The sequence below is a fragment of the Sceloporus occidentalis genome, unplaced genomic scaffold (assembly GCF_023333645.1).
Source record: "Sceloporus occidentalis isolate IW3139 unplaced genomic scaffold, rSceOcc1.0.p SCAF_3, whole genome shotgun sequence".
NCBI lineage: Eukaryota > Metazoa > Chordata > Lepidosauria > Squamata > Phrynosomatidae > Sceloporus > Sceloporus occidentalis.
In genome coordinates, this window is record NW_028316983.1 from 71,158,892 (window position 1) to 71,174,186 (window position 15,295).

The 15,295-nt window shown below is 40.9% G+C and overlaps 1 protein-coding gene across 3 annotated transcripts in view; it reads right to left on the minus strand.

Annotated features, from left to right (window-relative positions):
- SLC6A9 (solute carrier family 6 member 9) overlaps positions 1–15,295 on the minus strand; it is an 89,683-nt gene that overhangs the window by 54,015 nt on the left and 20,373 nt on the right. The window contains exon 1 of one of the 3 annotated variants that reach the window (XM_089514979.1): positions 229–495. The exons of the other annotated variants lie outside the window; for them this stretch is intronic. Within the exon in view, the coding sequence (XP_089371105.1) occupies positions 229–264 (36 nt within the window). The 5' untranslated portion in view covers positions 265–495. Of the gene's footprint in view, positions 1–228; positions 496–15,295 lie in introns of those variants that run through there. 3 annotated transcript variants of the gene reach the window in all.

The window sequence follows — 15,295 nt, forward strand, 5'->3', positions numbered from 1 at the left end:
CTTTGAGAGAGTGTGGTTGCCAGCTTTCACTGAGCCTCCGGCATTAACTTCTCCCCTTTCTCCCCTCTCTTAGTTTGCTGTGGCAGCTACAGGGGCAGCAGTCCTCCCGCCTTCCTGGGTGCCCTGCTTTATGGATATATGCATATAAGACATTTGCCAGTCTTTCCTCCCCATCAGAAAAAACTGCTCCCCATCCTATTTGGAGCATTAGGAAGGTTCCCCACTGACCTGCTCTTGGGGGGAGGGAACCCCTTGGCTGCTCATTCCTGGTATCTTGGGGTGCTGCTATTGCTGCCGCCTCTGCTGTCAGCTGCTTCCTTCTCATCCAGCCTGCTGCTACTGGGGTGATAGTGTGCTTGTCTCTTGCTCATGAACTTGGCATTACTTTCAGCTCAGTTCCTTCAGCATTAGGCTGCCCCCGCCTGCCCAGTGCCCAGCACCGCCCTACCCAGTACCCATCAACATTCAATACCCGGCCACATTGTCCAACTGATGCTGATGCAGCTTCCTCCTCCCCACAACTTTCTCTTCCTCACCCCACCTCACCTCACCCCACCCTGATTGCTTACTCTTAATACTAAGGTCCCTCCACCCCACTCCTACTAGTCCTAAATCACAAAACTGAAGTAAACATTATTTGGGAGATACATCACTGGGCACCTCAGCATTTAGATTTTCACTTAAAATTCAAAGCAGAGGTGCTGAGAGACTGAGCATCTACATCTCCTCACTTACACCTTAACCTCAATCACACACACATAGGTCATTTGCCCTAGTGTTAATGCCCAGTATTTAATTTATCCCTGTACTAAGGAACAGGATGCTCAGAGAGAGATCAGCAAAACGCACATATTCCCTATTTAATGCAGCTGGGCCCAGCAAGGCAGAGTGGGCACACATGGTGAAAAATGAGAAATGCCTTCTCAAAATACACTGGTTTCCATATAGTTTATTAGGGGGAAATAGATAGACATTTGTAAAAGATTGGAACCCCCTGATTGCTTTTTGTGATTTTTTTCAGGCTATGTGGCCATGTTCTAGAAGAGTCTATTCCTGACGTTTTGCCGCATGGCCACATAACCCAAAACACCCACAAAAAACTATGGATGCCGGCCGTGAAAGCCTTCAACTTCACAAACCTCTGATTGATTTTCTTCAGATTAAAAGATAATGTCTTGGCAGTTGTAGGCTTTGAGAGTTAAAAGAATGGGAGTTGATATGGTGTGCACACGTATATTTATAGGATTTCTGATGTTATATTTGATGTATAACCATCAAAATTAAAGTTGGAAGTCTCTTCTTTATTTTTCTGTAGTAGCTATTCCATTATATAATTTACTTACTCTTTTCTCATTTGTATTATTTAATTCTCTTTTTTCTATGTTCTTTTTTTCCTTGTTGACTACGTGTAATTTTTATATCTTTTATTTTACTGTGAATGTTTAATAAAATATTTTATTTTATTTTTAAAAAATGTGTATTTGACAAATCTATACATACCAATGAAAATTTTGAAATAATTACTGCAATTTAAACAAAGCACTACCTCTCATAACAGTTTAGCTGTGTGCCATCTCAGCCTGGTAGTTTGGAGAAAATTCAGCGTTCCTCTTACACTTCTTATGGCTCTGTAAGTCAGATTTTAAGGGCAGAGCCTTTGAGAAAGAGAGAGAGAGAGAGAGGGAGAGAGGACTACCCCACATAAAGCAAGGCGCTTGATCTTGAGAAACACTGATGCACCCTAACTTCTAAGAGTCTGGCTCATTCCCACTGAACTGTTCCTAAATTCCTTTCCAATTGAAGTAGGACATAATTAAGCTGTGTAGCCATACTGAATCAAACTGTCCATCTTGTTTAGTCTTCTGTCTGTGCCTCTCTAGGAGATGTGATTGGATTCAGGCAGAAGGTGCCAAGGACATAAGCTGGAACTTTTTGTATGCAAGCATATGCTTTACACCTAAGCTACATCTCCCATTATATTGCGTAAAATGCTGGTCTGCAGGGTTAACAGCACTGAGGCAGGGTGAGAGATAAACTTCCATCAGGAACAGATGAAGGAAATACCACTAAGGCTTACCTAATTCTGTGGGTTGCTTAGCTCTGTGGTCAGAATATATCTTTTGTATGCAGAAGGTCCCAGCTTCATTTCCCTGGCATCTGTACTTAGGACTGGGAAATTTCTGGGCCAGATGGACCAATGGTTTAAAGCAGCTTCCATTATTCTGACTTTGCTGTTCTTAATGTCAGCTGGAAGCTGAGGCTGAGAGAACCAGAACTCTCTGAGACACAGTGCTGAACCATAACTGAGACCTCTTGTTCCAAGTTGCATCCAGAGCTGGCTTGCCCCTTTCCCGTCTGCCCAGCAGGCACACAACTGTGGTGAAAGAGCCAGCTCAGCCTTACCTTAATGAGGCCTCATTAGCAGCATCCAGCTGTTGGATGCCCCTCCTTCTCAATTAATTGGCATGGGGTCTAGCTAAGGCTAGAATGGTCTCAGACCCCACACTACCTGGGCAAAAGGATGGATACTAAGCAGGAAATGCAGCCAGGAATGCAGCTTTGTCTTCCTCTCTGCTTTGGCTGCCTGTGAGAGATACTTTCTCTAACCCAGTCCCTTCCAGCCTCAGTGGAAGCTATGACTATGTGTGCAGCCTAGCATGGGCTCCTTGGAGGCAGGAATACCTGGCGCAGACAGAGGATTACAGCCTTGCTGGATTCTGCTGAGCACACATCCTGGGCTCTATCTGGTTTCATAACAGCTCATTCACAGTGCTCCCATATCCCGCCCCCAGCTATTTCAGTCTTGGCCTGATGCACCCCTGGCCTCTCTGGGACTTCTGCCTCCAAACACCTGTTGCAGAGCATCCTGAAAAACCCAACGAGTCAAAAGATTGGTGCTAGAAAGAGACCACTCAGAAGTGTGTTTGCGTAGAGCACCATGACCTGCTTGGATCCAGTTTACATCCCTTGCGTAGGGATGTAAATACTAGAGTTGTTGTGTGACCAAGTCATTTATGACTTATGGCAATCCTAAAGTGAACCTATCATGTTTTTCTTGGTATGATTTATTCAGAGCAGTTTGCCTTTGCTTTCCTCTGAGGCTGAGACAGTGTGATTTGCTCAAGGTCACATAGTGAATTTCCATGAGTGAGCAGGGATTTGACCCCCATGTCTCCAGAGTCATAGTCCAACGCTGAAACCACTACACCATGCTGGCTCTCGATACACACCAGAAGCCTGACCTGAAAACATCTGATTTCCACCTTTTCTCCCCATCATTGTTCACTATATCTTATGTAGCCAGTACTCAGCTGGTCAAAGCATTTTGTTAATAATGCCAAGTCTCTTTGAGGCATACAATGGTCACAGGGGTGGGAATGACAGAAGCCTGCAGCTTCTCCTTCCTCTAGGAAAGAATTATAGCTCAGTAGCAGAGTACATGCATTGCATGCAAATGACCCCAGGTGCTATCCTTGGCATCTCCAAGTAGCATTGGCTGAGGCTCTTGCCTCAGTCCTTGGAGAGCCACTGCCAATCAGTGTCAGCAATACTGAGCTAGATGGATCCATGGTCTAGTTTCCTAGATTAGACTTGACATGAGCTAATCAACGTGACCATGTATCTTGTCTAGTCTTGCTTAAATATTTTCTTTTCAGATTTTATACGCACAGCAGCCCAAAAAGACAGAAAGGCAATATAGAATCCTGCCTTATACTGTATACAGGCCAATCAAAGACTCCCTAAACCCAGTATTCAGACTGTGCTTCTTCGTTAGCTGGTACTGGATCTGAGTCTTTGGTTGAAAGAACCAAAAATGGTTAGCCAAGTACAGTCAGCCCACAGGTTCTTTATCTGCAGATTCAAGAGTACATGGCTTGAATTTAAAAAAAAAATTCTAAAAAGCCAACCTTGATTTTGCCATATTATATAAGGGACATCCATTACATTTACTGGGGTTTGAATTTCCACAGATTTTGGTATCAATGGGAGGTCCTGGAATCAAATTCCAGCAGATACCAAGGGCCTACTGTAGAGTGTCTCCACCATTCTGAACCCACCTCCCACATCTTCAATTTTATAGCACACATCCTTGATGGGTGAAAAGATGGTCATGAAGGATGACCCCCACAGTTTTCTATGTGTGAAGTTTTTTTATTCAATAACATGTGATCTTGTTTAGCCATCCAGGTTGCATTCCCTCCGGGAACTACATGCTGCATCCTCCTGCTGCTCTCCCTTTCTCTTGACATCATCACAGCCATCTCCATAGGAACCATTTATGAGGTCACTGGGCACTGACTAGACCATCTGGTGACAACAATAACTAAGCGGATAAGAGGCTGAATGAAAATGCCATCTCAAATACTTTATATTCCTTTCCATCCATGCCTATATGGGTTGCATCTAGAGGAGAACCAAGAATTCGGTTTTCTGCTATGTGATTGATCCCACTGCTGCCTGCTTTGTCCTTTTACAATGCTCTTGTCCCTACTACAGCATCAGACAGAATGCTAGGCATCTCTGCCTCCTGACTATGGCTCCAAGCGCCCCAGCTGTTTCCTGAGCATCAGTGTCCAGTGAGCCCAATGAGGCGTGAATGAGACAGCAGAACATGGCAGGGGAAATGTGGAGAAGGGGAAAGGAGGTGGAAACCAGATGGGGTCTGGGGTCTGCCATAGTTATACATAGATGGGGCATGGTCCAGGAATAAGCTGCCACTTGCTGCCACATGTGGGGAGAGACAGCATGCAATGCTAGCTGAGAATCAGTCTCCTTTCCACAAAAGGGATCTGCCACCACAGATGCAGGAAAGGCAGAGCAAGGGGCATATCCGCAACAAATTCTAATCCAACCAGAAGGTGGAGCGGAACTGTAGTTTTGTGAGACATTTAGACTTCTCAGCCAGAGAGCTCTGGTGCCACAATAAACTACACTTCCCAGATTTCCCTAGCACTGAACCAGGGCAGTTAAAGCGATCTCAAACTGGATTATTTCTGCAGTGTGTTTTGGACCCTAAACGGATTCAACAGCACAAGGCAGCAATTAAGGAAGCAGTAAATGCCAAATGACATGCCACCATCACTGTATGCACAGTATCATAAATTGAAAGGTGCAAGTAGTCAGCAGAATAAAAATGCTTTCAAATGTAAAGTGAAAAGGAACGTGAAAAAAATGTATTCCAGAAATCCAGTATATTGTACCAGCTATTGCAAGGTGACAAGAAGCTTGAATCTTGGAAACACCGCTATGTTTTGTGGTCTAAACCCACAAAAAAGCATGCCTGAACATCACAGATGGTGTACATTCTTGGTCTGAATGGGCCAGTCTAGAAAAACTCCACTCTAGTTTAAAAAAAACAACTTGACCAGAACAGGAAACTCAGTCATTCTTCCAAAAATGTAAAACCCCTTTTTTACATAACGTCTTTGCATACATGGAAACATATATGGCTACTGGCATGGTTTGGACACTTTGGTTTCCATGGATCCTTAAGGGCATATATTCTTCTCTCAATTCCAAAATTCTTAGCAAGAAATAAAATGCACCATCTTTCCCCATCTGTACACGCTGCCACACTCTCCCCTTACAGCAGGGCACTGTTTCTGACAAGCCCTCCTTTCCACCCGTGCCCCAGCTATCCACATGAGGGACATGTAGTCTGCTTGGAGGGATCTAGAGAGGGTCGGGGGCAAGCTTGGACCTTGCATCAAATTCCTGGGCACTTGATGTCTTTTCAGGACACGAGGAACAAGACCTGGCCACAGGTCAAAAACATGGGATTTTCCAGACAAGAAGGGGAAGGGAAAGGCCACACACACACACACACACACACACACACTTTAATTACACTTTGTAATGAATTAACGAAATGCCTTGTTGGAACTGCTTTTGCTGAGTGTACCAATACTTCAGTTTTTTCCAAAATGCAGGACTTGGGCTGCACCTTTTCCTCCTTTCATATAACCCTGGCAGGCCACTATGTGAAGCGGGAGAACCCATTTGTCATGTCCTGTTTTCCTCTGAAACATGTTGAAGGGAACAAGAGAAAGGACCTTTCTTGTTGCAGTAGTTCATGTGCAATTCCGTTCCCTGGAAGATTCAATTCTCTTTAAAGTTTTCTGTTGCCTTTGAAAAGAAGCTTTTGTTCTAATCTCCCTTTCTTCTACTTTTTATGTGAGTCCCCATCCCATCCCACAATTTCGTTTGGTAATCCCAGTGCTATTTATATGGTTCTTACATTTTCATTTTGCTGATGCTTTTTAATTTTTTGAAGGTTATCGCATGGGGGCAAAACCGTCCCCCGATGTGTTCTAACGAGCACGAGCGCGGGCGCGCACGGAGCGTGATGGGAACCCGATGGGGCCCAGAACGCTAGTTTACCGCATGGTGGAATGCTGCCGCTGCCGCCGGGCGTTCCCATCGGGTTCCCGATGTGTTCCAGGAGGCGCCATTTCTGGGAACAGTTTCAAAAGCGTTCCCAGAAATGGCGCCTCCTGGAACACATCGGGAACCCGATGGGAACGCCCGGCGGCAGCGGCGGCGTTCCACCGTGCGGTAAACTAGCGTTCTGGGCCCCATCGGGTTCCCATTACGCTCCATGCGCGCCCGCGCTCGTGCTCGTTAGAACACATCGGGGGACGGTTTTGCCCCCATGCGATAACCTATAATGTTAGCCAAAAGTGTGTTTCATGAAGAAAAAATACCAATGTTGCAGTCCTATATGGCAGAGCATAGTGTAATCATCTACAGGAGGAACTACACTACATGTTTTCTCTCAAATGCCCTGGATTCACCACTTAGCTACTTTAGGCCTCCTGTGTCATTTGGTGCTGATGGAGAGAATGGAAAAAGGGAATCAGATAAGTGTCTGGTTACGTCCTTGTAGCCAGACACAGACTGATGACTTCTGCTGAAATCTACCAAAGTCCTCCTAGGCTCTTGGCAGATGATGTCATCTCTCTGTGTCTGGCTATGGGAACATAGCCAGTCAGTTCTCCAATCCCCCTATGATCTCCATCACCCACTGAATGGCTGTCAGGAAGGGCTGCAGTGGCTGAACAGTGAGCTGGGGAGGGGCGTTTTGGTCGTTGTGGAGGATAAAAGAGAATATCAGCTCCCAAAATGAGCAGAAGATTATATATGTTGGTATAAGGTAGGCTTACACCTGCATACATATGTTACTATCAGGATCCCAGCCATATACTCTAAGGTTGAATCCAATTTTTGTCCCAGCCACAGCAGACCACTCAATATTACCAAATACCGTTCAGAGGTGGAGGATCTTACTGCTTTATTTGAACATGAACAGGTGCTTATCTTTCAGATGCTAACTTCAGTAAGATTTTTTTTAGACATACTGTATGGGCTGAGATCCTACACTGAAAATGTGAAGTGTAAATCTCAGTATTCACATTTATGTATGGATTGTACTACATGGCCCTTGTGTTGAATGGTAATGTTGCATAAGTAAATGTGCAAGATAATGCACAACTGAAGGAGTACTACTACCAGTTACGTCAGGGGCAGATGAATATGCATTGGCTGAGAATGCACATCTGCATGCACAACTGAACTGCATGGGCTCTTTCACACTACGCAGTTATAGTGCTATGATTCCACTTCAACTTCCATGGTTACATCCTATGGAATCTGGGATTGGCAGTTTGGTCAGAGGCACCAGGGGAGCTTTTTGTCTGAGAATCTTAGGCTGTGTTCCCACTATGATTTAAAGCAAATTGCTGATTGGGTTACATGACTGTCATTCCCATTTGAAACTGGTTCCGATCCTACTGTGATCGGTTTCAACCGTGGTGAAGTGAAGCAAACACACACACAAAAAAATGCTTCTTCCTGACACTAGTTCTTTGGTGGTTCTTTTCAAAAGAATTGATTCGGAAACGTGTTCAACAAGGGGAATGATGGGTCTGAATCGCACTACTGTATTCTGGAGAGGAGGAACTAATAGCAGAGGGGCATTTACCATCCCTCCTCAGTTTCAGTAGATCCACCTTGTGCTTGTGGTATGACCTAAGGGCGCTGGATTTTTTTAAAAAATAAAATTGATAAAAGATTCAATTCATTGATTTTGCAACTACTTGCAATTACCTGAGCGATCCGACAGCAGTTCATAGTGAGGGAAGTAGTTGCAAAACCAATGAATCAAATCTTCTATCAACTGTACCTGTAACCCAATAATAATAATAATAATAATAATAATAATAATAATAATAATAATATAATAAAGATTTATTTATAGCCCGCCCAATCACGAAGAATCTGGGTGGGTTATAACAATAAAATACATCAAAATACACTATAAATGTGTAGCATGACAGGGCTCTCTCTGTTTCCTCAACACTGAAGTGAATACATACATTGCACATTAAAGGAAAATGTCCAACTGCTTTCAGACAGGAACTAAGTGCTTGTGTAAAACACCAATAGATTTCTGACCTAGTTCATCTTATGTTAATATGTATAATACATGCATTATATACATATGACTATATCCTATCTACTCCCCCCCTCTTCTTTTCCTTTCTTTTGTTGTTGTTGTGTGCCTTCAAGTCATTTATGACTTGCGGAGACCCTAAGGTGAACCTATCATGAGTTTTTCTTGGTAGAATTTGTTCAGACAATATTTGCCTTTGTTTTTCTCTGTGGCTGAGACAGTGTGACTTTCTGTGCCTGAGTGGAGATTCAAATTCTGGTCACCCAGTGTCTTAGTCCAACACTCAAACATGCTGGCTCCCATTAAAATTAACATTTTAATAAACGGATAAATGAATAATGCATGAAAATATAGGACGAGTATCATAGCATAAAATAAGCAAATAAAATAAACAAGGATGGGTCACCGCTAGATAAACTGAGAAAAATGAGCATATATGTTCAGGTCATCTTTGGCCAAGAGTGGGAATTTAAATGGCTGCTGTGAACTGAAAATCTGGCCATACTTTCACCAAGGGTACATCTAGACTGTAGAAATAATGCAGTTTGACACCCCTTTAAGTTTTGTAGCTTCATCCTACATAATTCTGAAATTTGTGGTTTTGTGAAGCACCAGTACCCTTTGGCAGAGAAGGCTAAAGACTCTTTAAAACTATAAGCCCCAGGATTCCATAGAATAGAGCTACAACACTTAAAGGTGTTTCAAATTGCATTATTTCTAGTATTTGCACCCCAAAATCAGAGGAGGATCCTGCCAATTCTGCTGCATAGTGTGTATGGAGCACGCAACTGATCACAAACTCTCAGGCTAGAATGTGCAAAAGTGAGAACCACTTAAATACAGAGAGACAACACACTTCTTGTATGTACTATTAATAGGGGCAAGTAAAGAGGCTCAAAACTTTTCTTATTGCTTTGCAATGTACAAGGGGAGGCAAGAACATAAACTGGAACATCACCAACATAAAACAACTCAGCAATTTTTAATGGAATTAGATCAATCACTGAAAATACATTTCTACAGAGATTTAACAGTAAATATTCACCCATCTCATCCTTCAAGAACACTGGAGTTAGAGCAGTTATCCAATCTGATTTACTCCACCATGGGTGTGGAATCCAGGGACCAATTGAAATAATTGAGTAAACTTACACAACTTTTTGACTAAACAGACAGGAACTGCAGAAATAGCAGCTACTTATGAAATCTGGGAAATTTCCTGTCAGCACAGCTACTCACCACAAAGAAGAGCTTTCAGTTTCTGATGTCACTTGAACAAACTTTAACAAAGATGTGGGCACTATGACGGCAGCTCAAAACTTTAAACCAGGAGTGGGGAAGGTGTGGCCTTGGAGCTACATGCATCTCCCCCAAAGCTGTTTTTGTGGCCCCTGACCACTACTGACACCCGACTACAGGGATGTGTAAACTGTCTCCCTAAGAAGCTTTAGGATGGGCAGTGTATCTTTTAAGCAGATTGTACAACACAATGTTTAACATGTACAAATAACTGTTTTTCAAAACTAGAAGTGGACATCTGATCACTTCTGGTTTGGGGTTTTGGCAGTTTTGGAAGTACACATTGCTCCCTAAAAGTTCCCTGACTCCACTAAAATTGCACATCCTTGTCTTAAACATGTACCCAGCTGGTATATCACACCCTTCCTGAGCTACGGTCAAAATCAAATAGAAGATATCCCAAAACTTCACCCCACAAGCAACACTGAAAAATGAGAAACAACTGTGGTAAGAAACAAATACAGACCTATCAACAGGCTTAGCTGCTATGGATCCCTTGTATGAATATACTTCTTGTGAACCTTTATTCTGTTTCCGTACAATGATATTTCAGGCCATGGCAAAGTATACTCATTTTGCCAAAGTACACTAGAACGAATGAGGCAGCCTAATTGTACACATGTTTACTCAGACATGCCCTTGTGTTTAGTGGGACTTCCAGGAAAAGGTCATAGAATTTCATCCTGAATGTACTACCTACTTCACAGAACTCAGTTTTACAGGAAGTGGTGATGTTCCTTTCCCTCTGTAACATCTGGAAAAATAAATTGGTGATAAAATGATGGCTAAAAATGGACCCTTCTTGTTCAAGGTATCAATGATTACCAGATGCCAGGGGCAAACATAAGAATGGTGGTAGACATCTACGACTGCTTTTATTCCATAAGTAAACTATCTGATCCTCTGATGGGAGAAAAAAAACCACACAGAGATAAATATGTCTGTTTCAAAATGAAAGAGGTACTTTTAAATATCCCATTGGCCATGATCCAGCATCATCAAACTTAATTACAATGATGGAGCTCTATTATCATAGATACCATTTTATCTTTCTGACAACGTTGCTTCTAACAACCTACCTTCTCAGGTAGGCAGAACCCTAACTAAAGGAACTGCAGATTGGGAAACAGTGGCTGAGATATTTTATCAGAAGCTATGATTTGTAACTTTACAATGACGTAGCTATCCCTCTGACGTAATATACAACCCTCCCAGTGAATTGTGATCATGCATATTGGGCAACCCTGTATGGTGTTCCATTGTGCAATGGAAGACCCTTTTATGCAATGGGGCCTCCCGTTTGGGGTCATGGTGTTTCCACTGTGCAATGGTTCTAAAAATGTAGCTATGTCTCTGCTTCTTCTGGAGAATATTAATGTTGTGCAATGGTGCAATTCAACATTATGTGACTATAAGCCAGTTTATGATAACTACCTGATAGAATGCTAGCTGACATCTCCAGTGTTTTTCTGGGTTCCGGCCCACATTGAGAACAGGGAGCTGAAGAGATGGAGTCTGCCACAGCTGCTTCTCTCAACCCACACCACGAATGCAAGAGTGCTGCAGACTTCATTTCCCAGTGCCCTAGTCCTAGATCACAAATTCAGTTTACTACTGAGCAGGATGCCAGATCATTATTTTTAAATTATACTACTAATAATAACAAAACATTTAGAAAGATTTTTTAAAAAAGTATCTAGGCAGATATATAGAGCTTAGATCAGGGGTGGAAAACATAGCTCTATAGATGTTGTTGAACTGTAGCTCCCAACAAACCTACCAAGCATCACCAGTTAAATAATATCTACAGGGCCACACAATTTCTTTTATTAACTTTACTTCTGTAGTAAAAAGAAACGTATGCAAACTTTGGCAATAACACAATCATCATCTGAGGCAAATAAAGAGTCCCAAGCAGTTGAAATGCTTGCTTGTCACCCCAATGGAAACTGCTGCAATAAAAGTTACGTAACTTATGATGCTGTAGTCAGAATCTAGTAGGACTCCTGGCAATGAGCGCTTATAACAAATTAATCAAAGACAAAACCTGCTTTTCTTAATTATTTACCACTCATATCTCCATTAATTATAAGCTTAAATAGCTCATGGTACATCAAAGATGCTTTTTGCCCTTTGTGTCAAAGATTTGTGATCTATAACTATTTCACTTTCCCAAGGAAATATGAAACAAATCTGTACTTTCTTGGCCCCATAATGGTTGTCACTACTGACTCACACATTTGAATCAAATCAGATAAACGTATTTAAAATCATCATTATCATCAACAACCAGGTGTATTTGGACCAGATTCTATTCATCTGGATATATATTTCTGATTTAACAATTAAATTGATTCATCTCAATTAATCTCTTTAATTAGTTTCAATTATTATTCCACCTTTTTAATTAATGGTACTGTGCTGATTGCGTACATGGGCCTAAATCCAATTGCTAGTCCAATGAGTATACCCACTGTATCAACGAGAACTTTGTAAATTTCATTGGCTCACTGATTCTCCTCTAGTTGGGAGAAGCAATTGGATTTTTGGCCATTGTGGATAACTTATTTTGGTAAGCAAGGATTCTTTGCAAAAGGTTGATTTTAAACAACAAAATAAAATTTGCTCAAGGAAAAAAGAGAAAGATACAGAACTAGGCATATAAGAAAATGAAGACACAAATATCATGCTAAATCAAGCATTAGGGAAGTGTGCTCCAAGTGTTACCACTCAAATTACACCAATTTTCTATACTATAGTGGTTTGGCACCCATTTAAAATAAGGCAGGAGAGAAGGAGGAAGGAGTATTAAACTCTTTCCCTTCTCACTTTCCTTCCTGAAACTGCCTCTTCTGTGCAGCTGTTTTTCCTCCTGTAGAGGTATTTCCAGCCTTGGAGCCAGGCCAGCAGAAAAACAGCAGCCCTTCTCTCTTTGGGAGAATCTTTACGAGCATCTGTCAAAACACACACACACACACAAACACACACACACACACACACACAGATCAAACAGGGAATTGGCAAAGTAACAAGCTCATCATGTATTGTAATATATATCTTGCTAATGATTTATGCTTAAAGACAGTGTAGTGGTTTGAGTGTTGGATGACATCTATGGAGAACAGGGTTTGATTCCCTGCTAAGACATGAAACCCAGTGTGTGATCTTGGGCAAGTCACATGCTCTCAGCCTCAAGGGAAGGCAATGGCAAACATCCTCTGAACAAATCTTGCCAAGAAAACCCCACAATATGTTCACCTTAGGGTCATCGGAAATGACTTGAAGGCACACAACACACACACACACACACACAATTGTATCAATAGCTGAAGGAGCTGCTATGCTTACAGCTTGATCCAATACAGATTTTAAAATAAATAAGTCCCTCTGGTGAGACTTATGGCAAAGCAAGCATGCATTGGATTATGTCTTAGCTGGAGAGCAACCAATTTCTTCTTACTGTACTTTGGAGATGGATTCTATACAGGTATCAACTCGGTTTTTTCCACACATCTTTCTTTCTTTCTTTCTTTTTTTAATAGGATAAAAAGTTCCTAGTTCAAGTCAAGTTAATGTTTATTGTACTAGCCAAAGGCCATGACAAAATGAGCTTATCAAAAAGCATAAAACATTTAAAACAAAAGACACAGAATACAAAGGACAAAAAATGTCCCAACATTTAGTGTGCAGTTAAAATAGTTAACTGATAAAAAGACAAAAGGAAAAAGGGATATTTTTCCTGGATATTAGTAAATTTATACAATATCATCATGAAATCTAATTAATACATTGCGTCTCCAAGGTAAATTATGGTAATTTTATTTAACTCTCTCTTTCTAGTCTTTTTTGCAGCTATGGCAAAAAGAGCCACTCTATGTGTTACATAGTCATTGGTGTCACTCAAAAGGAATTGGACCGAATCAACAGTAGAGCTCCCACTTTTGTTTGTCAGCAAGAGTGTTAAAATTTTCTTTCTAGGGTTGCTGTATAATGGATGAATTAACAAGTAGTGAACAATATCCTGCACCTGAGATGAACTGCAGATACATAATCTGTTCTCAAAGGGGACTTTGTTGTAGCATCCATCTAGAACTGCAGTAGGCATTACTTGAAGTCGTAGCTCAGTGAAGGCAATTCTTAAAGTAGGCGACTTGAGTTTAGTCAAATATCTGGCTCTAAAATGTTCAGTCTTCAAAAAGGAGAAGCAAAAGGAAAATTGTGAGGTCCTAATTGACTGCAGATCTCTTCTTGAATCAGTCCAAAAAAGATATTCTCTTAATTGCCTCTTATCCATGCAAATAACAGTGTTCAACTCAGAAAAGTTATAATTTTGTAAAAGAATTTGAAAACTTGATTTCTAGAACTGGTTGTTGCACATTTCCAGGTAACACAATGCTGAGAGATGATTAGTTGATAAGGTAGCAATATGTTTAAAATATCTTATCTGTGTATAATCTATTCTTGTTTTAACTGAGGGGCAGCCAGATTCAGTGCGCAAAAAAGCTGCAGGAGTTCCACTTGGTAAAGCATAGAGCTTTTGGAGAATAATAGTTAACAGTTGTTCATTACTTCATCTAATCTGCTTACAGATAATGGAGATGAATGGAATTTATTCATTATCTTGTTATTGTGACTTAACAAAGACAATGTCACACTGTTTGTAGTATCTTTTTAATTGTTTTTATGTTATAGGTTGTAACCTGATTAAATGGTTCATGCTGCTGCATATAGCATTCAGTAAATCATGAAATGAATGAAGTGTACAGAATGAGAATGTCTTTCATACCACTGCCAAGAACTTGTAGCATTCAAGCACGCTGATGAGAAATTAACTTTTAATGTATCTATGGCAGTTACTTTTGGGTAATAAATTATTTTAAAAATACAACTACAATAGTAATTTAATTCAATGCCACTTGTGCAATAACTGTAACTAATTCCTTTTAAAAATAATTTCCCAAGCTCTGGTATTCATAAGCTATACGTTTTATGAAGCAAAGAAAAGCATTTAAATTGTATTTTAGACTGGACAAGGTTTTCTGATTAGCTGACATGAAAAAGAAAGAAAATATTCAGAAGGGAAGTCAGCTGAATAGCAATCAATCAATTCAGTTATCAAGACCATGAACCTGGAAGTGATTATTATTTTAACACAAAACCATAGAATCCTTATTAGCAATTCATACACGTATTGACATATTTTATGAATATTGTTTTCTGAAATGAACAGTGAAATCCTATGTTTATTTATTTGAAGCAAGTCACTTTATATTCAATACAGGCTAATCCTCTGGAAGTGCATTTAGGATTGCAGTTTTAAAAAAGTGATATTACTAGGATTTTACAGTGTGCCCTTGGTATCCACTGGGGTTTGGTTCCAGGAAACCTCCCCCCCCCCCCCCATGGATACCAAAATCTATGGATGCTCAAGTGCCATTAAATAAAATGGCATAATAAAATTATGTCTCTTAAATAAAATGACAAATTCAAAGTTGGCTTTTTAGAATTTATATATGTTTTGAATATTTTCAAGTCATGGATGCT